The sequence below is a fragment of the Octopus bimaculoides genome, chromosome 15 (assembly GCF_001194135.2).
Source record: "Octopus bimaculoides isolate UCB-OBI-ISO-001 chromosome 15, ASM119413v2, whole genome shotgun sequence".
NCBI lineage: Eukaryota > Metazoa > Mollusca > Cephalopoda > Octopoda > Octopodidae > Octopus > Octopus bimaculoides.
Genome location: NC_068995.1, coordinates 32696739 through 32720121, shown reverse-complemented (window position 1 = coordinate 32720121; position 23383 = coordinate 32696739). Strand labels below are relative to the sequence as shown.

The following is a 23383-nucleotide window of genomic DNA, read 5'->3' as shown; positions in this document are numbered from 1 at the left end:
TTTTTTTAAATTTTCTTTTTACCAATGAATATTCAAGTAACTTTTTAACAATTCACCATACTACAGAAAGAAGTGTTTCGTCATAGACAAATGTACAAACAAATGAAAAATTCAAGTTATAAATCTTGTAAAGCAAATTGTGTTTGGAATCCATAATCCTCTGAAAGTAATAGATGTTTGTGTCAGGCAAACATTAACAATGTGGAAAAAGTCCTCTCGATGTAATGATTTTATTTTGTCCAGGAATGACACTAAAGACACTAAAAGATGTATATCCTCTGGGAGCCGTAATCTAGACTCACATCAACTTCAAGGAGGACTGAAAGAGCCAGTTTTGTTAAACCGTGTAGGAATTTCACTTGATTCTTTAGAAGGTTCTGGTGCTTTTGAATTAATCCCCAAGCCTTTGTATATACTGAGAGCCTATAAGAGAAACAAACATGAACATCAATGTTTATATTTCTATTTTGCATAATTTTTTTTACAACTATCTTCGTCTATGTCACGAATGGCCCTAAATAATATATTGGATTAATTACTATTTAGCTTAATTTCTTTAATATGAACCCTTTTTTTATACTGTAGCAAGTCATAATAAATCTTTATTGGCGGTAATATGACGTAATGGTCATGTTGTTCGAATTGGTATAATTGTTAGTTTCCCATTTGTTAAAATTACTGCCCATATTTGAATTCTAAACTTTTGTCAAAGAGAAATTTTCCACGAAATATGGTTCTTAGAATTCAGGTATGAGCAGTTATAAAAACCCTGATTTTTGGGAGATTAATCAGTGATCATTGACTGTCACTCGACTCCATGATACTCACTCTCAGTGATCATTGGTTATCAATCGACTCTCACACTCAGTGTTCGTTGGTTGTCACTCATTTCCACAACACTCATTGTTTTGAGATACTGGCTATTGTTATGCCATGTCTATTACTTAATTCAACAAGTTTATTTTGAATTGTTGTGTAAAATTCTAGTAGCTTCGTATGGAAGAATTAGTTAATATAAATTTTATGTCATAATTCTCTACGACAGTTTCCTTTTGACTTATAAATGTACAGTAAATATTAAATGAAAGTAAATAAACTAATTTAGTAAATAATTTCTCTTTCTTCATTGTCTTCAACTTGTTAATGAAATTTATTTCTGCAACTATGTAAGTGTTATTATAGTGGTGAAAAAGAGCGAGCTTATTTTCTTCAACATGCATGTACGTTTCAGCGTCTTGGTGTATATAATTCATCATGGCATTTACGCAGCCTGAGTTAAGATTTATGTATAGCCATAATACTTATAATTAAGTTATAAGTGACAGGTTTATCACTATAGATTTCTACTAAATAAACATTCATATTATCTTTTCCAAGTCAAAAATATTTTAAACCAGATAATCCAACACACCATTATAAATTGGTGACAAACTGACATGGACTTAGAAAAGTCTACTCGGGAGAATAATCCCCATATAAATAAGATAATCTCAGCCCATTATAAAAGTAGTAATTCACTGTTATAATACCAATCCACCCGAGACAGCCCTTGGTTCTATGATATAAACTTTGTTATCTAAATTAAACCTCTCCTTCAAAATTTCATGTTGAGGTATGTTCCTAAGACAAACTTAATAATGAAAAAGTTATTTTACTAAATTCATTATTTTCAAAATTAATTGAAACAAAACGCACTATATCAACAGAAATACGGTAACGAAAGGATTAATACAAAGTGAATTACAAATAAAAGTAATTTTCACCATCATGTTGAGCTTGCCTGGATTTCAAGAGCATATTTACAACAGCTAGGTTTCGCAAGTAGTCATTCACCCTGGTACTAACTAGGCTTAGTGCCTAACACCAGTGATCAGATAAGACCAGGTATTTGCAGTGTGATATAGCCATAGATTAATTTTAAGGTAATTAATGAATCTCGTAATATGTTTTATTTGGAAGAAAAGTTGGTAAGATTTAAATTTGATACTAAACTAGGCTACAGAAATAATCAGTAGCTGAAGGATTAAAGCACCTACTTTAAACCATCAATCAAGCATCACGTATTCAAGAGGAAAACCAGCCTTCACAATAATCAATTGTTTGCAGTCACCTCTCTTGTAAAGTTGCATGATACAAATTTTATTTGATCGTCAAATGTCAAGAAAGAGGTATAGCTGTTTACAGTGGAAAAAATCCAATTTCCTCACTTTAATCCTTCTCCTCATTCCTTACCAACTTAGCTAATTTTAGCCAAGCTACAAGAAAGCAAAGAGTAGTATTATAAAGTTATACCTGTGTCACCATGCCAGAGACATCATTAGTATTTGCTGGGACCACAACAGTATTGCTAGTCTTTGCAAGTTGAGAGAAAGCTTCGACATATTCTTCAGCTATTTTCATAGATACTGCATCAGAACCATGCTTTAAAGAAAAGACAAAAAAATTAAAGTAAGAAACAATTTACTTAAAACAGGTATGAATGTATTGCAATAAACTCGATGAAACCAGGCCATACTGCTACACTACACATCATAATCAGGTTTCATAAAATATCATTAGTTGCTATAGGTTACCTTCAACAGAAATAAAAATTGATTGAAACAGCAAATCATCTAATTCTTAGAAACCACTCATTACTTATCACATTTGTTGATATCAGCTTTCCAATGGAATAATCATATGGTTCATTGCATTTCTGGCAATGAGGATAACAAGGGAGTGCATATACAATTCAGTGAGGGACAAATATCATACAAGGTATTTTTATTCAAAAGTACAGGTTTGCTGTTGGCATGTTGATATGCATCAACAAAGACGTGTGTGTGTGTGTGCGCACACATGTATTATTCTCTCTCCTCAAATATATAGCGCTGGTACCATGGAAAAATGCAGACAGCACACTCCATAATGTGGATGATGTTAGGAAGGGTATCCAGTCATAGAAACCTTGCCAACACAAGACATTGAAGCAAGGTGCAATCTAACTTGTTGAGTCCTGTTAAACTATCCAACCCCTGCCTGCATGGAAGACAGATGTAAAATGATGCATGTATGTATACACGTAATAAATACAAATACAAACACACACACACACACACACACACACATATATATATAAAAGGTTGGTAGGGATTCCTCCTGAGGACCCGAGCAAAGGTCAGGTCTTCATGGCCCATCATGGGAGCTCCCAAGCCACCAGTCCTTATGAGAGAGAAGGAAAATTGCCATCAAAACCCTGTTCTATACCTGGAACGGTCTGTTGGAAATGGCACTGTACTGTTCAGAGTGTGGACCAGTAAGGAAGGCTAAGTCTAATATTTTCAAATTGTTTTTAATCAATTCAACAACTGACATATGGCACACTGTGTACCTGTACAGGAAATGTTGATTTAATGGAAGGAATAAGCTTATCTGTGATGGTGCATGGCTCAGAGGTTAGAATGTCAGGATCACAATCACAAGGTAGTGAGTTTGATTTTTGGACCGGGCGGTGTGTTGTGTTCTTGAGCAAGACACTCATTTCACATTGCTCCAGTTCACTCAGCTGTAGAAATGAGTTGCGATGTCACTGGTCCCAAGTTCTATCAGCCTATGCATTTCCCTTGGATAACATCAGTGATGTGGAGAGGAGAGGCTGGTATGCAAAGGTGACTGCAGGTCTTCCATAAACAACATTCACGGGACTTGTGCCTTGGAGGGTAACTTTTCTAGGTACAATCCCATGGTCATTCATGACTGAAAAGGGTCTTTACCCTTTATAAGCTAATCTACAACACAAACATTTGATCACAATAAACAAAGCAGCAATGCCAGTTGTTGTGCAGACTGGTTGCTCAATAGAATCTTGAGTTCTCAATTGCGGAACCCTCATCTGTCATTTACAAGAGAGTCCACCATATAAAAGGTTGACGGTCTACAGTCTCTTAAACAGTCCACCTGGAGTGAAACTCAGAAGACAATCAATGTTTGCTGTAATAAACATACATGTCCACTCTACTTCAACATATTGAACAATGTCCTTTGTTCCTTATTCTCTGAGAAAACATGTCTGGTTATGGGGAAATATTATCTTACTTGGTAGCAGGTGAGGGTTGGTGATAGAAGGGTATCCCACTGGAGAAAATCTGCCTCAACGTAATTCTGTCCAACCCTTGTGGGCATGGAAAAGTGAATGTAAAAGCATTGATGAGGATAATAATTGATTAAATGATTAAGATGCTTGCCGACTGAACCAGTATTCAAACATGCTGAAGTGAAAGTATGTTACACAAGCCATTTCATAACTGATTTGATGGCATTAAAACATGTGCCTAGTCACAGTACAGGGTTGCTAAATAACAGTTTGGATATGAAATACAATTTACATCACCAATGAATAACAAACAATCTAATTAAAACAAAAAAAAAGTACTTACATTCTCTGAAATGGCATTTGATATTAAAAGAATAGATTCAGACTTTGCTTTGGCTCGTTTCACAATTGCTTCAGCTTCACCTAAATGAATAATGGAAAACTTTGAGAGGGGATAAAGAAGAAAATGAAAAAAAAAAATTTGATTTCTGGTTTAATATATCAAGTAGTCTTGTGTTTATATTTTCAAACAATCATGACTAATTAATCATCCCAAAAGGCATTTATTATCCATTGCAATGACCTCTTTCTTAACACTAGAATATAAATTATCCAGTGCTTGTTGCTGTACATGCGCTCTGCTGTTTTGTGCTCCACCTCAAATCTTTTATTTTTCAAGATATTTTCTACTTCCTATTTTCCATGCAGTGTAAGCTAATAATTTACTGTTTCGGATACCTTAGTCTGAGAAACCAACCTCTTTAGAGTCAACAGTACAACATAAGTTGCTGGTCCAGCCTGTTAGTATTTAGCAATAGGTAATGGTATTAGATTAAAGCACAGTCAAAATTAACGAGAAACACAACAAGGTCTAAATTCCCTACTGTAATTTTATTACTTGATTGACTACTGACCGAGACCTTTGGAAATGTGCTGTGCGTGAGAAGACCCGGCAAGCCAAGTAAGATCGTTGCCAGTGCCCCTGGACTGGTTCTTGTGCGGGTGGCACATGAGATGCACCATTTTGAGCGTGGCCGTTGCCAGTACCGCCTGACTGGCTCCCGTAGGATTTTCGAGCGAGATCGTTGCCAGTGCCCCTGGACTGGCTTGTGCGGGTGGCACATAAAAGACACCATTTCGAGCGTGGCCGTTTTCGTGCGGGTGACACGTAAAAGCACCCACTACACTCTCTGAGTGGTTGGCGTTAGGAAGGGCATCCAGCTGTAGAAACTCTGCCAAATCAGACTGGAGCCTGGTGTTGCCATCCGGTTTCACCAGTCCTCAGTCAAATCGTCCAACCCATGCTAGCATGGAAAGCGGACGTTAAACGATGATGATGATGATGATGATGATGGCCCAAAGGAAAAGGAAGAGAAGGGAAATACAAGTTGCTTACACAAACATCAATATTTTATTGACACTCAGTGAAATACCAAACCAAATATTGAAGTTATTCATCTAATTTAAGCTTGACAGTGTGAAAATTCAAGAGATTTAGCTATAATTTCTAATAAGTTGAGTGACCTCAGAGAAGTCCTCAAAATACTACGCTGCCAAGTAGTTTCAATGTGCAGAAGATGAACCACTGTAGTACTCTGGCTGAGTCTAACTCTCGCCCCACCAGATTATGTCAAAGGAGCTTCTATATAGCTGGCTGAACTGTATGAATTAATAGCCAAATATCTCCTCTCATACCTTACTACCTTGCAGCATCAGAGAAGTTGTCTCAAGATCAGTAGCTCTATGGATAACACCTAGTTATTTAGCTGATTACCTGTTTGCCAAAGGTCAGTTCAATTAAAGTTAACCTACAGTTACAAATCAACTACAAGTCCCCATTTTTGAGCCTTTAACCATTCAGTATTCAAACAAGCCATATCTGGCCCAAATATTCTACCTGTTTTATGTTCAGCCTGGCCATATATCTGGACTCTCACACCAACCCTACAAAATCATTCTACAAGTTAATAGTTAACCTCATCAAAACTTCAAAGCTACGTGATAAAGTAAGATTAATTCAAAACATGTGAATAAAAAAGCATTACTTTTGACAGAATAATGTGAATGCTACAGGGTTAATAATTTAAACAACAATAATGGGACCAAAACAAATTCTTACCAGCAGCTTGATTTATCCGTTCTAGTTTGTTAGCTTCTGATGCCAAAATGATAGATTGTTTGTTACCTTCAGCTACATTAATATCAGCTTCACGGATTCCTTGAAAAAAAAATGGATGTTTATGGTTAGACGAACACAAATGCAAGAGGATAAGAAAGACCAAAAATAGGTACTGGGCAGTAACACTGGAGTCAGGGAACTGGAAATACCTGAAAACACTAGCAAGAAAGTCAATCACAGAAAAGGAAGAAAAAAAAAAAACAAAAAAAACCTGCAAATATTGAAAATATAAATCTTTCACATGACTTTTAAATTGGAAAGCGTTTCATGGACAATGCTTAATTCCAGATTTTGTAGTGTTGAACAGAATGATGAGAAATCCTAATATTGCCATCTCTTTCTAGATAGGATGTTGGCTTATATTACAATGTCTAATGCTTGTTCCCTACAGCCAGGTGAAGGAAATGTCTTGCCCTTATACAACTGATATGAACTGCTAAACCACTACATTATTATTTACACATCCATTTCAACCTAATTTTCCCATTTCATGTCTTAGAAAAAGAAAGGCAGCACCATGATCTTTTACGGTGTCTCTTTATGTCAGATTTGGCCTGGATGCATGTAATAAAGAAATCTACTGAAGCTACTCAATGAAAAGGTGGTGGTTTTAAACTGGACAAAATATTAAGTCTAATCCATAGACAACCAGTTTTCAATTTACTAAAAAAAGCACCCACTACACTCTTAGAGTGGTTCATATTAGGAAGGGCATCAAGCTGTAGAAACCATGCTAAATCAGATTGAAACCTGGTGCAGCTCCCTAGCTTTCAGTCAAACTGTCCAACCCATGCCAGCATGGAAAACAGACGTTAAATGATAATGATGATGATACGTGTGTGTGTGTGCATGCTTGCATATGTTTGACTTCACAAAGCCACAGTTAAGCAGCAGTGAAAGATTTTGTGTCTTGCAACAACAAAATATTTGGCAGCTTGATATGAAATAAAAGAAAGTTGATCTCTTGAAAACAAATAAATGAGAGTATTAAGAAGAGCATCCAACTGTTGAATATCCAAATAATACTAGTGTGGAAGAAGGCTGAAACTTATACCTTTCTTCAAATATGCCTGAATAGAAATATTGAGTCATATTGGGAACGGCACATCAAAACGTGAAAGTTATGACATGTATATATGATGAAATTTTCTAATACTTCTAATAAACAGCTGAATGAGAAGAATTCTGGTAAAATATGTTACAGAATTAATGAAATGATTGCATAAGATTGTATAAGTTGCAGGTGTGGCTGTGTGGTAAAAAGTTTGCTTCCCAACCACATTGTTCTGGGTTCAGTCCCACTGTGTGACACCTTGGGCATGTGTCTTCTACTATAGCTTTGGGCTGACCAAAGCCATGTGAGTGGATTTGGTAGACGGAAACTGAAAGAAGCCTATCATATGTATGTGTGTGTGTCCACCACCACTACTTGACAATTGGTACTGGTGTGTTTACGTCCCTTTAACTAAGCAGTTTGGCAAAAGAAACTGATAGAATAAGTACCAGGCTTTAAGAGAAAATTACTGGGGTTGATTTGTTTGACTAAAACCTCTTCAAGGCAGTGCCCCAGCATGGTCGCAGTCTAATGAGTGAAACAAGTAAGAGATAAGAACCAAACCTTCTGATTCCAAAATGGCTGCTCGTTTTTTCCGTTCGGCTTCCACTTGCATTTGCATAGCTTCTTGAATACGTGCTGGTAGTTTCATGTCCCCTGATAACATATAAAATAAAATATGTACAATGGTTTTCATAAATAGTTCTCTCACTTACATCACTAGGCAATCAAAATAAGTCATTGGTTCTTTGTAACATTTCCAGAAACACCAGAAAATGAATAACAGAGGCAAATCAAATGAAACTTGTTTCATATTGTAATTAGTCAACAATAGGGGAACTGGTTATAGATTTCTAATGGGCTGACCACTAGTTCATTGTATTTCTGATGGAAAATTTGACACAGGAATTTAGAATAAATATCACTGAAATAGACTTCACTCTTTGGTTTTCTTGTCAATGTCTACATTAATGAAAGATATATATACTCACACATAAATATGTGTGTATACAGTACAGTCCAATCATACTAGAATGAAAAGTAGATATTTATATTTATATATTTGATCCTTTATATTGAACACTCAATATTTCATCTACATTCAATACTTTATTTCATGGTGCCATCCATTTTTATTTTATTTTATTTTATATTATATATTGTATATTCCATATTCTATACCCCACATTGGTTCTGCAGGAATATAAATAAAACATAAAAAACAGACAGTGTTGGAACTCTTTTAAACAAAATAATATATATATATCGAAATTGTGATGGCACCTGTGCCCAGCGTCGCCTTCCTGGCACTTGTAAAGACATTCGAGCGAGATCGTTGCCAGTGCCGATGGACTGGCTCCTGTGCAGGTGGCATGTAAAATACACCATTTTGAGGTTGGCTGTTGCAAGTACCACCTGACTGGCCTTCGTGCCGGTGACACGTAAAAGCACCCACTACACTCTCGGAGTGGTTGGCGTTAGGAAGGGCATCCAGCTGTAGAAACTCCGCCAAATCAGATTGAATCCCGGTGTAGCCATCTGGTTCACCAGTCCTCAGTCAAATCATCCAATCCATGATAGCATGGAAAGCGGACGTTAAACAAGGATGATGATGATGATGATATTTTATAAAACAACAGGGTGACGCTGTTAGTAGAAAAGGTGAGGAAGGTAAAGGAGGAGGACAAAATACTGTAACTGAATAAATTAAGAGAAGTTAAAAGGAGTTAAAAACAGGACAAGAAAAGGTGAAAAAACTATTTTATTATTAAAAGCTTGAGGTACTGCATAGTGTACATATGTGCATACATACATGTGTCATCCTTGCACATGTTCAGTCCACTGCTGGGCGAAGGCCTCAGTAGGATCTCTCCACCAACCACAGTCTGATGTTTTCCTCATCCATGTTTGGGTGCTGAAGAATTTAACAATCTTCATTATAACTTCTGCATTGCCTTTCCTTCCTTTTTCCTTGATGTGATGTCCACTCTGTCAATTTCGTATTTGCTATTCTGTCTATTAGCCTTTCTTGTAAACATGAGCTGCAAAAGACCACTTCAGGATTTCTATTTTCCAGATAATATGTTAAACCTGCTGCTACACTTATCCTGTTGTTTCTCCACTTATCCATTTTGTTCATTTTCAGCATTCTCCTTTCTATGGCTCTTTGTGTTGATCTTAATTTATTTTCAATGTTCTTCTTGGTAGTCCATGTTTTTGATGCATATGTAATGGTAGGCAGCACATACTGGATAAAGACCTTTCTTTTTAGTTACTGCTCATGATGTGATTCAATTGAGCAAAGGCTGTTCATTCTAATTGTATTCATATTCAAATTTCTCTGGTCTGATTTTTATCCTTTAAGCGTATTATTCATCCAAGGTAGGTGTATTGGTTCATATGTTCAATTATTTCATCATCTTTTACTATATTTCCAGCTGTGATTAGACGGATGGAGATTATTTTTATCTTACTAATATTGAATCCACATCTTTTTGCTTCCTTCTTTTAGTTCTCTGAGCATTTTTGTTGATTCTTTAACGTTCCTGGAAATGAGTACAATATCATCAGTGAATTTGAAATGGTTTAGTAGGCATCCATTTACATTTTTTCTGGAAAGGTAAAGAAGATAAAAGCAAAGCAGGTATAGGAATTTTGGTAAATAAGGACAACACAATTCAAATAAATGCTTAATTCTCCCACAGCATCATTGTATATAGAATAAATCACACCATAAATAAAATAAATCACTTACTGATTTCGTATCTCAAGCAGTCAATACCCCATGCCTCGGCTGCTTTATTGATAGCTTCTGAAAAAAAAAAAATCTAATCAAAAGTTGCTCACAACATTTAATGGATAACACCATTGTTTCACTACTTTTTAGCTCACAATTTGAAGGTAGAATTCCTTACATTTAAATACCTTTATCTAATACACACACACACGGTTGAAGAGTCAAATGTGATGTATAATTTACATTGGTTTTAACAATAATTTACTGCTTTTTAATTGATGCTTTAGAAAAATGTGAATAAATGCAGAAGAGTATAACTTCCTTTTTGTAGTGGGGAAGATGGAAGAGAAGAATGGGCACAATTTAGTGATGAGTGAAGGATTGCCAGTAACTTGTAATAGGTTTTCTTATCAAGGATATGACAGTTAGATCCAGTCTATTATTCTAATAATGTTCACAAGCATATTGTTGTGGGATAGATGTGCTCTAAAGAGAGATGGTCACTTCTCAAAGTTGAAACTTGAAGTATAACTTACCAAGTGAAAATTTGAAAATTATTATTTCTTAAAAAAAATTAAGTCAAATGAAAATAGCAATACTTGTGGCATTTGCAGTCTCTCCCACACAGGTGAGGGTGACATGTTGAAAGTTCAATTGAAGACAGAAGTCTATGGGAAACTCATAGGAGGGAATGGACTGTGATAAGACTGTAGTTGTGAGTAGGATAAATTTGGTAACATGCTTAGTAAGTTTCTAGAAGTGAGAGGTAGGTGAGTAGAGACAGCCAGTAAGCTGCCTCTACTCATCTACCTCTCACTTTGACAGAATAATGATAACATATTGAGCAACATGCTTCCCAGACCGGGCATTGTGAGTGTTTATTGAGTGAAAACACCTAAAGCTCCATGAAGCTCCGGCAGGGGATGGTGGCGAACCCTGCTGTACTCTTTCAACACAGCTTTCTCTCACTCTTTCTTCCTGTCTCTGTTGTGCCTCTAATTCAAAAGGTCAGCCTTGTCACACTGTGTCACGCTGAATATCCCCAAGAACTACGTTAAGGGTACACGTGTCTACGGAGTACTCAGCCACTTGCACGTTAATTTCACGAGCAGGCTGTTCCGTTGATCGGATCAACTGGAACCCTCGACGTCATAAGCGACGGAGTGCCAACAACACATTGAGTAACATGTAGAAAGTCATATTGAAAGAAAGTAGGGTACGTTTTTGCTGAAACTTACCTACGATTGCATAATTTAACAGTTCTCGTTCTCTAAATACAGTATCAAGATTGATTTTGCCTATTTCAGATCTCATTGTTGTTTGAGCAAGCTGTGTGATAGCATACTCAGCATCTTCAACACCATAGCTGGCCTGAAAAAGAAAGAAATCTGTGAATTATCAGGATTCTAAACCAGGTGTGCACAGCTTGGAATGTAGTCGGATTTCATTGTACTGACAACACAAAGGTGTGTAATAAACAAGTTTGTTTTGCAGCTGTAAGATTTCTGGTTTGACTCACTGCATAGTTCTTAGGAAAGTGTCTTTTGTATGGAAGTCCACAGGAGAGGACCACTCCTGTCCTTGGGTAGCAGACTACTTATTCTCTTGATTTAACCCTTCAGCATTCAGATTACTATGTTATATGTAATACTTAATTATTCACATTGTTTTGACTCAATCCTGCATTATCTCATAGTTTCAAGATTTTGATGATGTGACTGTTCATTTCTAAGATGATATTGTAAAGTAGTTATAAGAGGTCAGGTCTGGCTGCTTTAAATGCTAGAGGGCTAACACCACTATTTGGCCCTTAATATGGCTTTGATTAAGCCATATATACAAGAGTGGGCTGAAAGATTCAAAGGCTGACTATGAAGGAGTGATGCTAGAGCTATGAAATCTTCCATGCAACTCTTAATAACCATATTGTTTCTCTCCAGGTAAACTGACATCTGACTGTTCAAAGAAGACTTCAAAAGTAACTAATAGCAACTTCTTTTGGAAATGGACAAAATTTGGTATCATGGCCTTTATCAAGTACCTGCAGAAAAGCAATTTTGTCCCCAAGGACATTCATGCTGACATGCTTGCTAAATCAGAGGATGATGCTTCAGATTTATCAACAGTGCAAAAGTGGGAAGCTGAATTTAGGAGAGGAATGAAGGAGAGCCTTAAAGATGACCCAAGGTTTGAGTGTCTTGCAGGTGCCGCTACCAAGGGAAAATTTGATTGTGTTTGACTATAAATTAAATAGCCAATACTATTAACAAATTTCATAAGAGTTGAGAATATTTTGCACAATGAATTTAGCATGATGAAGGCTTCTGCTTGATGGGTGCCATGTCTTCTGACACCTGACCACATCATGGGAAAATCTGAGATTGAAGCAGACCCAGCCAGTTTCTTTGAATGTTTCCTAACCCAAGATGAGTGTTCAGTTCACAACTTAGAGCTAGAGACAATCCATGCAGTGGAAATACCCCTCCTCACCTGCTCCAAATAAGGCCAAAGTTATTTCACCTGCAGGGAAGGTGATGGCCTCAGTTTCTTGGGATGCAAAAGGTATTGTGTTTATTGACTATTTTCAACCCATCAATGGAGAGTATTATGCCAACTTACTGAGGCAGTTACGAAAGGCCATCAAGACCAAACGCCCAAGAAAACTGACAAAGGGAGTCCTGTTTCACTAGGACAATTCTCCAGCACACAAGTCCTTGCTTTCAATGGCTTCTGTGCATGACTGCGACTTTGAACTGGTTGATCACCCTCCCTGTTCTCTTGATTTGGCCCCATCTGACAATCATCTGTTCCCCAACATGAAAAAACACTTGGCTGGGAACTAGCACCACTTTGATGTTGATGCTATATCTGCTGTTGATGCCTTTTTTTGACAAACAGAACGAAAGCATTTTTACCAAGGGGATCCAACTACTTTACAGAGTGTACTGGGTGCTTTGATGTGACACTGGCACAGGCATGAGTATGGGTACATTTACATGGTACCAGCATCCATGAGTCTGCAAGACTAGGAACTCTCTGCTGAGAGAGGGGTGTAGAGGACATGCTTGCAGGTATGGACATACATGATTTTATTTAGATTGGTGTGTCATGTACAGCAAACCACCAGAAGTCTCAGTCCCTTGTCATTTCTCCTGTGAGGCTCAACGTTTGAATATCCTTTATCACTACTTCATCCCACATCTTCTTGGGTCTGCCTCTTCCATATGTTCCCTCCATATTGTAAAAATATCATTTCTACTGCAAGTGAGTTGTCAGCCCAAGCAATAATCATCAAAAATCACTAAATTAAGGCTAACCCTTTTGATATCAATCTGCTCAAGAGAGTCCCTCATTCTGATACAAATTTCATATTTTAGAACTTTCCATCAAAATTTCATGTAAATTTATGTTCCAAACACTAGTTTAATAAAGTTATTTTACTAAATTCATCATAATTTCTAAAATTAATTAAAACACAATGTATATCAACAGAAATATGGGAACAAGAGAAGGGTTAAAAAGGCAAACAACAGCATTGACAAAATACAGTAAAATGTTAAAAGAGAACAAGAAGTGCCTTACTTTGTATGCATCAATCACTCTGAGGTAAAGTACACCATCAATTTGTAAGGTAACATTATCTGCGAGGAGTAGAAAATGTTTCATGGATTACATTGACTGAACATCACATAGAAGTTAAACTAAACCAAGTAACATCTCATCTCTACTATTTATCATATAAAAACAATGGTGTGGGTGCTGGTGCCACTTAAAAAAGCACCCACTGTACTCTGTAAAGTGGCTGGCATTAGGAAGGGCATCTGGCTGTAGAAACCAAGCCAAAACAGACTATGGAACCTGGTGCAGCTCCTGGCCTTGCCAGTTAAGCCATCCAACCTATGCCAATATGGAAAACAGATGTTAACTGTTGATGATGATGACAGTAATTAATTATAGGAGGAATAGCCTGCCTGTGTGATTTAGGAGTTTGCTTCACAACCAAAGTGTCCAAGGTTCAATCTCATCATACAGCATTTTGGGCAAGGGTATCCTACTGAAGCTTTGTGAGTGAAGTTTGTTAAATAGAAACTGTGAGATAGTCAGTCATGTTAATTAACCTCTTAGCATTCAGAGTGTCAAATGTAATACCTACTTATTCACATTGATTTGAATTATTTATGCATTATCTCACAGATTTGAGATTTCAATATGATTTATTTTTTAGAATGACATTGCAGGGTAAGTGCAAAAGGCTGAATTTAGCCATTTGAACATAAAACAGGTAGAATATTGAGCCTGATATGGCCAGTTCAAATGCTAAAGGGTTAAGAATTCAGTTATCCTGTAGGAAAAACACTGAACTCAAGAGGAAAGCAACAGCAATTCACCCCTGTATAATGTATAAGTTTAGAAAACAGTTGGTGTAAAAGGTCACCAGAAATCAGACTTGACGGTTCCCTCCATTGTAGCTTTACAATCGACACAAATCAATATCACAATATTATACTGAAACAATACTGTTCCCCATTACATAGCGTAGTGGATATAATAACACTGCTCTAACAGGAGAGTCTCTCTGCAGTGACTTAACCTATTATAACCAGCAGCCAAATCCCTTCAAATTACATTCTATCATTTAAGAAAACAGAAAAGCATATTAGCTCGTGTAGTACTTGATACCTCTAACAAGATGGAATGGTAATAACTAGAATGCTTTGGATCACCAGTCTGTTGAACCAGGATTGACCTGGGGTCAAACAATAACTGTGACAAATATTCAATTGTAAATAAGGTAGTGAGCTGGCAAAATGCTTAGTGGCACTTCATCTATCTTTACATTCTGAGTTCAAATCTCCCAAGGTTAACTTTCCCTTTCATCCATTTGGGGTTGTTGTAATCAACTTACCCCCTCCTCCGAAGTTGGTGGCCTTGTGCCAAAATTTAAAATCAATATTCAGCAGTTATACAGTTTATTGCTTCACAGATACAATCAGATGTTTCCTTTAAGTAAGGCAATAATTTAGCATGTTGTACATCAAAAGATCTGAAAGACTTATTGATCTAATGGCATATCAGTAAAACTGTTCACTGCCATTATATTGTAATAGCAACATCATTCACTCACTCTTATACTGTTATCTCACAATAGTATTTTTTCATTTTTACTAGCTAGGTTTGGAGGAACAGGTAATGCCCATGACCATTGCAGGTTCTCCTAGGCATGTAAGACAGATGCCATTAATATTTTTTTAAAACTATTAGCATTTAAAACTGACCATATCCAACCCAAATATTCTACTTATTTTATACTCAAACTAGCCAGATCTGGCCAGCCACATCTACTCTACAAGGTCGTTCTAAGAATAAATAATCACATCAATGAAATCTCAAAGCTATGAGATGATACATGATTAATTCAAAATAATATGAATAAATAAACACTACATTTAACAGTGTAATATGAACAGGGAGGAAATTTCGGAGGGGTGGCATTGTGGACGGAAGGACTGGGTGTAGTGATTGGTATGGAGTCTAGAAGTGTGATGGCGGACACAATGAGGGTGATAAGGAGAGATGAATAGCATGGGAATGCTTGAAGGAAGGCAGCATGGGTCCAACTGGCTTCAAGGTGTAAAGGTCATTGTAATAGCAGTAGCAAAGACAGAAAGAGGAGTCAATGCAGCTGTGGGCCAGAGACTGGAGTGTGAATATGAGTAACTTTATGCCAATCAGTTGGGTAGCCCTTTTTCTCGATGTGTGTGTTTCTGTGCAACAGTAGCAGCATTGTCCCACATGTAACAGCAACACTCCACCGTGGGCCTCACCTGAGCTTTGTAGAGAATTAAATATCTTTTGGCTCTAAAGAGAAGGGCCAGTTGTTGGGATGCTATCCATTTTATATAAGCATGCTTTCACTAGTGGGGAATCTTTGATGATGATGACAGGCCCCAACAATTTGAGCAATTTTGAGGGCTCCAGATGAGTGTTGCTTAGGATGAAGGGGGCTGTGTATGGTGTGATGATGCTTTCTGAATATGAGAAGCATTTGTATTTTCTTGCTAACAAGAGACAAGATTGGCATGGCATCATTGGAAGATGCTTTCAAAACCTGTTCATGGAGTCAATCTGTGCTTAATTGCAAGGGAATAATGCACAGTTGGAGAATGTTTGGGAGGGAAGAGTATTAGTGCTCACCAATATATAATAAATATATCAGTAACATGGTTATGCAGGTATTTTGAAAAAATCTTACGGAGTGATGACCATGCCCTGCATAACTACAGGTTGCCCTTTGGTAAGGTATAGCACCTGTTCAGCCCCTCTGCTAGAGATGTGGCAAAGTCATGAGACTGCAATATGGCAGATTTTGAAGGGATAACACATCCGGTAGGTATTAAGTTTGAGTGTTTTTAACACTCACGTTCTATGACATCTACTTACAACAATAACCTCTTCTCTTGTATATGCTCCTACTGTTATGTCATTCTATTAATGTACTTATGTATATTACACAGTTAAATGGTTAATTCAAGGGAGAAGTAAAAAAGAGAGAGATGGAGTGGGGAAGAAACAAGCATTTAGTGAAGGGTGAATGCAGTAATAGTGAGAGGTAGATAAGAAAAAGACAATGTTATTTGGGGCTAATGCAGTTTCGCACCTCTCCTTGAAAAATGCATTTTTTGGAAGAAATTTTTTCGGATTCCTATGTTTTAGATGTCAGATATTATGAATATGCAAGTCAATTTGCTATGATCGCTTTAAAGTAAACAAAATCAAAAATTTAAATTGGATGGGAGGTGGGGGGGTTTAAAAAATTTTTTTTTGGCATATTCGTAATCTCCAACATGTGAAATGTAGGAATTGGAAAAATTTTTTTCCAAAAAAAAAAAATGCATTTTCCAAAGAGAGGTGTGAAACTGCATTAGCCCCTGTTATTTATAGATGTTTACTCACATACACATGTGATATACTGAAAACTGCGGTAGTGGTACTATCGTTAGGGATACAGGCTAATGACGGTAGTGGTTGTAATAAGGTAGGGACAATGAAGAGTGCACTAACTTTTATCAAATTAATTTTTGTGAAATCCTCAATCAATCAATGTATGCACTTTAGTGCAATTAACTATTACCTGCTAAACTGAAACTTCCATGTTTGCTTTCCTATAATGCCTTATTCTGCTATGGTCTATGTGTGTAACACTTAACTACGAAACAAAATTAAAGACATAATCTTATTATATGCACAGTATTATTCTTAGATAATTGACTAATAGATAAATCAGTATCATTCAACATCTATTTTATATGCTGGTAGGAGATGGTAAGGCCCCTGGCCTTACCAGGTTCCATAGTCGGTTTTGGCTTGATTTCTACGGCTGGATGCCCTTCCTAATGCCAACCGCTTTACAAAGTGTACTGGGTGCTTTTTACATGGCACCAGCATGAGTGCTTTTTATGTGACTCCTTGGTTTTAGGATATCAATTCTTTTGTGGTGGGCAGGTCTTCTTGAGTATAGAAATGCACCACTTATCTCAGTCATTTGTCACCTCCTTGTAAGGCTCAACATTATGAGATTGGCCTTCAACACTTTGTCCTATGTCTTCTGAGATCTCCCTTTTCTACATCTTCCCTCCACTTTGAGTAATTAGCACTTATCTTAAATAATGTGTGTGTGTGTGTGTGTGTGTATTCAAATTCAGTCATAAGCATTCTTCACTAATATGAAAATAAGATTGTAGTACAGCATATTAAAATTTGTTATAAGTGTTATTAATATAGTTGTACTACAGTAGAATAATAGATTATGTCTTTGATTTCTTTCCATCATTAAGATTGGTTAAATTCCACTGTCAAAGTAACAGTGGAATTTCCACAAGTACTGCTAATAGCAATTAATTAACTCTTCTGTTCTATGAATACCTTTCTACAGTAATGAACACATCTGTTCTTTGGGTAACTATTTGAGAGTTAAGTGTCTCTGGTCAAGCTGACCTCTCAGAGAGTGGTCTTGTTACACGCTGTTGACATTGGTCATTTTCACTACCTGCAATAACAATAGTTATTAATTAACTTCTCAACAGTAAGGAATCACTCTCTCTCTCTCTAAATATATATATATATAGTGTCTACCTTACTGATATAATTCTCTGCTTCCACCATTTTTCCAGTCTTTCCAGGCCTGTCTCTTTGATTTTATAGTGCTGTCCATCTTATTCCACCAGCATGTCACCCACATCTATCAAACTTTCCACACATCCAACCTCCAAGAAACCAAACTACATCTCCTCTTCTAAATTGCATCTTTTTCTTCCTCACATTTCCTCTTCCTACACTATAACCTTTCATTATCAGACACAAAATGATCTCCTCTCAAAATTCCTTGTCTTGCAAGTTACTTGGTAACCCTGCTAGTGTTGGTGCCATGTAAAAAGCATCCAGCCCACACTGTAAAGTGTTTGGCATTTGGAAGGGCATCCAGCTGTAAAACCATGCCAAAACTGGCCTCACCTATGCTGGTGCACATAAAAAGCACTCAGTCCACTTGGTGGGGTGGTTGGTGTTAGGAAGGGTATCCAACCATAAAAACCCTGCCAGAACAGACACAGTAGCCTGGGTTAGTCTCCTGCCTGGCTGGCTCCTGTCAAACTGTCCAACCCATGCATGCAAGGAAGGCGAATGTTAAACGATGATGATGAGGAGGAGGATATTATTGTATACAATGCTGTATGTAGATAGGACTGGACCATAGAGAAGTGTTTTGCTTATAGCCACAGTACCCTACCAAACGAGGCATAACTTCATTATAGATAAATGATAAATAATTCCATACAAGATGAATAGTGTCTGGTTGCACATGCTGTTTATGGACTCCTTCGGGAAAACAGTAAAAAAAATGTGGATGAGGATAGGGAGTTTTGTGATGCAAATGTTTTGGTGATCTGCAACACTAACTTCAAGAAACCAGCATAAATGAGGTATTGTTAAGCCTTCCCCCACAACTCATCTTCTAACAACCATCCTTCCATCAAACTTCTGTGGAACTATACACTCAGGTGCTGTGAAAATGATACCACTTATTTCCCTGACATTTCACATTGTATCCCTACTACTATCCCTTATCCTTTCCTCCTCCGTAACCCACTACTATTTCTTTCATTGCATCCAACTTAATCCCCATTTCTAACCATCTGTCATACTCTTTCCACTCAAGTGCACTTACCCACCTTTTCCAGTCTTCTATCCCTATTCTCACTCTCTCACAAAAAATTCACTTTGGGGGTATGCTCTCACCATCTCTCTCTTTCCAGCTGGGAAGCCATGTAGTGAACTCTTCAATAAGAGACTTGTACTCCTATCACACTTTCACATCCTTCAATACTATACCCTACTTGGGTGACCCCATAAATGCTGGTGCCACAAAACCACCCAATACATTTTTGTGAAGTAGCTGGTATTAGGAAGGCCAAAGCAGATATGGAAGTTTGGTGCAGCTCTGTGGTTTGTTGAATTCTGTTGAACTGTCCAACCCATGCTAGCATGGAAAAAGGGATGTTAAATGATGATGACGACAGGGAATTTAAAGGAAAAGAAAAAAAATTAAAGAACTTACCAATAGAAATAGCACTTTGTTGGGGAATATCAATGGCAATTTCTTTCAAACTTTGGACGTATTTAATGGTGTCAATAACAGGTAAAACAAAGTTAAGGCCCTAGAAAAGAAAAAAAACTTGTTATAAGTTGAATAGTTATTGTTCAATTCTAGGTTTATTGCACAAAAAGAAAAAAAAGACCTCCTGAAAATTTTAAATACTTGGAAATGGTCAACAAACTGTAAAAGCTAGAGTTGTTTTTATTCTTAACCATAAAAAATTATTTACTAAATCTTGTTAGAATTTCAAGGTCAGAACTCTACACTACCATAAATCTCATGGCAATAAATCATGAGAACCTACAATATTTAGAAACAAATTAGTCAACTCTGGAGGAGCATAGGATAAAATTTGAGTACTAGTGAGCTGAGAAAGTGTCCGAGCATCAAATATTGTGTATATACAAAAGAAATGACTGTACTGATACAATCATTATGAATGAGCAATGCATGCTGAGTAACCAAAGTCATGTGAATAGAATTTAGTTGAAGGTGTCTGTGTTAGAAGCAGACCAAGGAAGATTTGAAGAAGATACATTTAGGTCAGACGTGGGTTTAACCCTTTTGTTACCAAATTCCTGTTAAAATACACTGAAGAATTTAGCAAAATAACTTTTATCATTTAACTGGAGTTTGGAACATTCAGTACTAACAGAGATAACATTCTAATATCTTGTCAATGAAATGTGTGATATCAACTTTTCCTTTCAAGTTACTTAACCTTATGGCTGGTTAACCAAATTAAAGACAAGATGTTAGCTGATTACATTTTGACCTCTAAGACAGAAATCTAATCCACTTAACATCAGTTTTTCTCTTTACACATTTAATTGTCAAGAGCATTCAAGCTTCATTACCAGCTAATTGTTGAAGCCAATAACTGTTAGCAGATTAGTACTATTTGTAACTGATAATCCAATGCTAATACATCACTTCAGTGCAAAATCAAATAAATAGATTGTAAACTATATCAAGACTAAAACAAATCTCTTTTACTGGATATTTCAAGGTCTTACTACAGGTATAAGCAAAAGATAAACAGAAAAGTGATTCTCGGTAGACATAATCAATCACAGATGTGAGATCAAATCCAACCATAATACAAACAGTATGTTGTATTATTTTACTTGTTTCAGTCATTTGACTGTGCCCATGCTAGAGCACCACCTTAAAGGGTTTTTAGTCGAAGAAATTGATCCCAGGACTTACTCTTTTTAAGCCTAGTACTTATTCTATCAGTCTCTTTTGCCGAACTGCTAAGTTACAGGGAGGTAAATACAACAACATCAGCTGTCAAGCGATGGTGAAGAGACAAACACACACATAAAATATATATGTATAGAGTGTTTGAAGATGACCAATACTTGACAACCAGTGTTAGTGTTCTTGTGTCCCCGTAACCTGGCATATAGACAGTCCTATATATGATGACACATATACTCCAATTTTCCCACATATCTGGCCAAGTCCAATACTACCTGAAGTTTATTTCATAAAAGGGTTCACCACTTGCTACATTTAACATGTATTTCAAGCAGGTACGATTTTCTTGCTGATAGTTGTATACTCTGACAGAGCTTTAGTGGCATAAAACCTTCCCTGAGATATTGAAAAGAAAAAGTTAAAAATAGTAAATCAAGCAAAAATAAATAAATAAATAAATAGAGTACACACTGGTTCTAAGATTTTATGGTATTTGCCAAATCTTTCAATAATCCATGCTTCTTGTTGTGGGACAAATAATAACATTGTGTTCATTGGTAATCTCGATCGATGCCGTACATGTTGTTGGGCTCTGCTGACCATGTTTAGAACCTGAAAATGCAAACAAGAAACAATAATTAAATTTGTGACATTCTCAAATTTAAAACAAATTTAACTCTTGATACCAAACCATCTGATACCACCCACTACCACCAACTGAAAATCTCTTGTTAAAATACTATTACTGTTGTAATTTGAGTGATGTTGAGGCTAACATTTCATTGCAGTTTGTGTCCAAAACACTGGCTTAATATACAAATACAGGTTATTTAGGTAGCATTAGATCAAATACAAAAGTATGTCACCAGTCTAAGCAATTTCAGAAAAGCTGTCACATAAATAATTTCAACTTCTGCAAATGTTGAAGTAAATTTAGATTACTAATGACATTGAAATAAATTTATAATCAAAAGTATTATGCTACGTAATTGATTAAATTTTGTCAAGGCTCTCCAATAAGATTAACCCTTTCATGTCAGATTTGTAATGAAATCTACTGTTTGTATTTAAATGAATTTTGAAGATAAAGGATTTAGCAAAATAACTTTTCTAATTAATTTATTTCTGATATATAAGAAAAGATTCTAACATAAAATTATAATGGAAAGATTTAAATTAAATTTTAACTCTGTAAAATGGACAGTTCTCTATCAAAGAACAGTCGAAAATTGGATTCAAATTCTAAGACCTTTGTCAACTTTCAATCTATGTATCACGTTGTTGAAAATAACAATGGAATTATATTGTAATAAGTTTTTAAAGCAGATCTCAGAGAAAAAGAGGTTAAGCAGAACACATGCCCACCTGATCTCAACAACGATAATGAGCAGCCAAGTAGGAAACACTTTTATGCATGTGTGTTGCTGTTTAACACCAGATCAAACCTGATCAGGAAGATCTGTATCTTTTTGGGGTATCTTGAACTACATAATCCAATATAGGATGTGATTTGAAGATTTGGCTGCTATTACTTATAGATTGAGCTACCATGTAGAGACTCCCTTGTTGACTCTAATATATGTTTAGTAACTGTGGATCAAAATTAAATTGTAAATACTTCTTACAGATTTCATGGTCTTAAATAAAATATGAGAATTTTTCCAGCATAGGATGACAGTTTAATCACAAATAACATTATCAAAATAGCTGTATTTGCTAACATATAAGAGAGATACCTGTTTTAACAAGTATATTTTATGAAAAAATAAAAATTTAATGCTTCATTATACATTCACTGAAAGATATTTTAAAGTGGCTTTGTAGTGAGGATTGAATGATTTTATGTATGTAAATACAATTCTCTGACAGTATACTGGAATGTTTATCTTCTTTCAGTTCAATTGAATAGTTGTTTATATTTTGGTCAAGAGAATTTCTATACAAGATGTAAAACTTGTATTTCTGGCTGTGATGCTTTGTGTTACTGCAATCAGCTGCCAGAAAGGTGCACCACTGCCATGGTTTTGTTGCCATTGCAAAATGGCTGATAAGCAGAGGAAAATTTAACAATTCTTTCATCTTTTTAGGAGAAATTTCATTTAGATAATTAAAAAATATTTCTTGAAAGTAACACAGTCATTAAATAATATAAGACATATTATATATGGATTATGTATGCCCAGGGAAGGAGGTATAAATGGGATGATGTGACCTTTCCACATAACTGCCAAAATACTATAAGCAGTTTTTAAGTTTGTACTAACAGGCTGTGATATCTTGGCTGGTTTTCAATATTTTATTACCAGTAATAGTTATTGTATCTAGCGGAATTACACTTGTCTGGTTCTCAAACCTGCAACACTCTGTCGTTAATCTGTAATACAGTGACATTAAACACAGGGCAGATTTTTACAAAAAAAAAAACAAAAAAAAAACACATTGGCAAATACAGTATTTGACAGTTAAGAGGACTGAGGCAATGTAGA

General features: G+C 36.2%; 1 protein-coding gene across 1 annotated transcript in view; it reads right to left on the bottom strand.

The window, feature by feature from the left end:
* The window catches only part of LOC106878219 (stomatin-like protein 2, mitochondrial), a 35594-nt gene continuing 12211 nt past the window's right edge, over positions 1-23383 (bottom strand). The window contains exons 2-11 of the mRNA XM_014927370.2: positions 21369-21509; positions 19656-19755; positions 13625-13683; positions 11281-11413; positions 10061-10117; positions 7870-7962; positions 6192-6290; positions 4416-4495; positions 2293-2421; positions 1-423 (exon numbers count right to left, since the gene is read on the bottom strand). Of these exons, the coding sequence (XP_014782856.1) occupies positions 310-423; positions 2293-2421; positions 4416-4495; positions 6192-6290; positions 7870-7962; positions 10061-10117; positions 11281-11413; positions 13625-13683; positions 19656-19755; positions 21369-21509 (1005 nt within the window). The 3' untranslated portion in view covers positions 1-309. The remainder of the gene's footprint in view (positions 424-2292; positions 2422-4415; positions 4496-6191; positions 6291-7869; positions 7963-10060; positions 10118-11280; positions 11414-13624; positions 13684-19655; positions 19756-21368; positions 21510-23383) is intronic.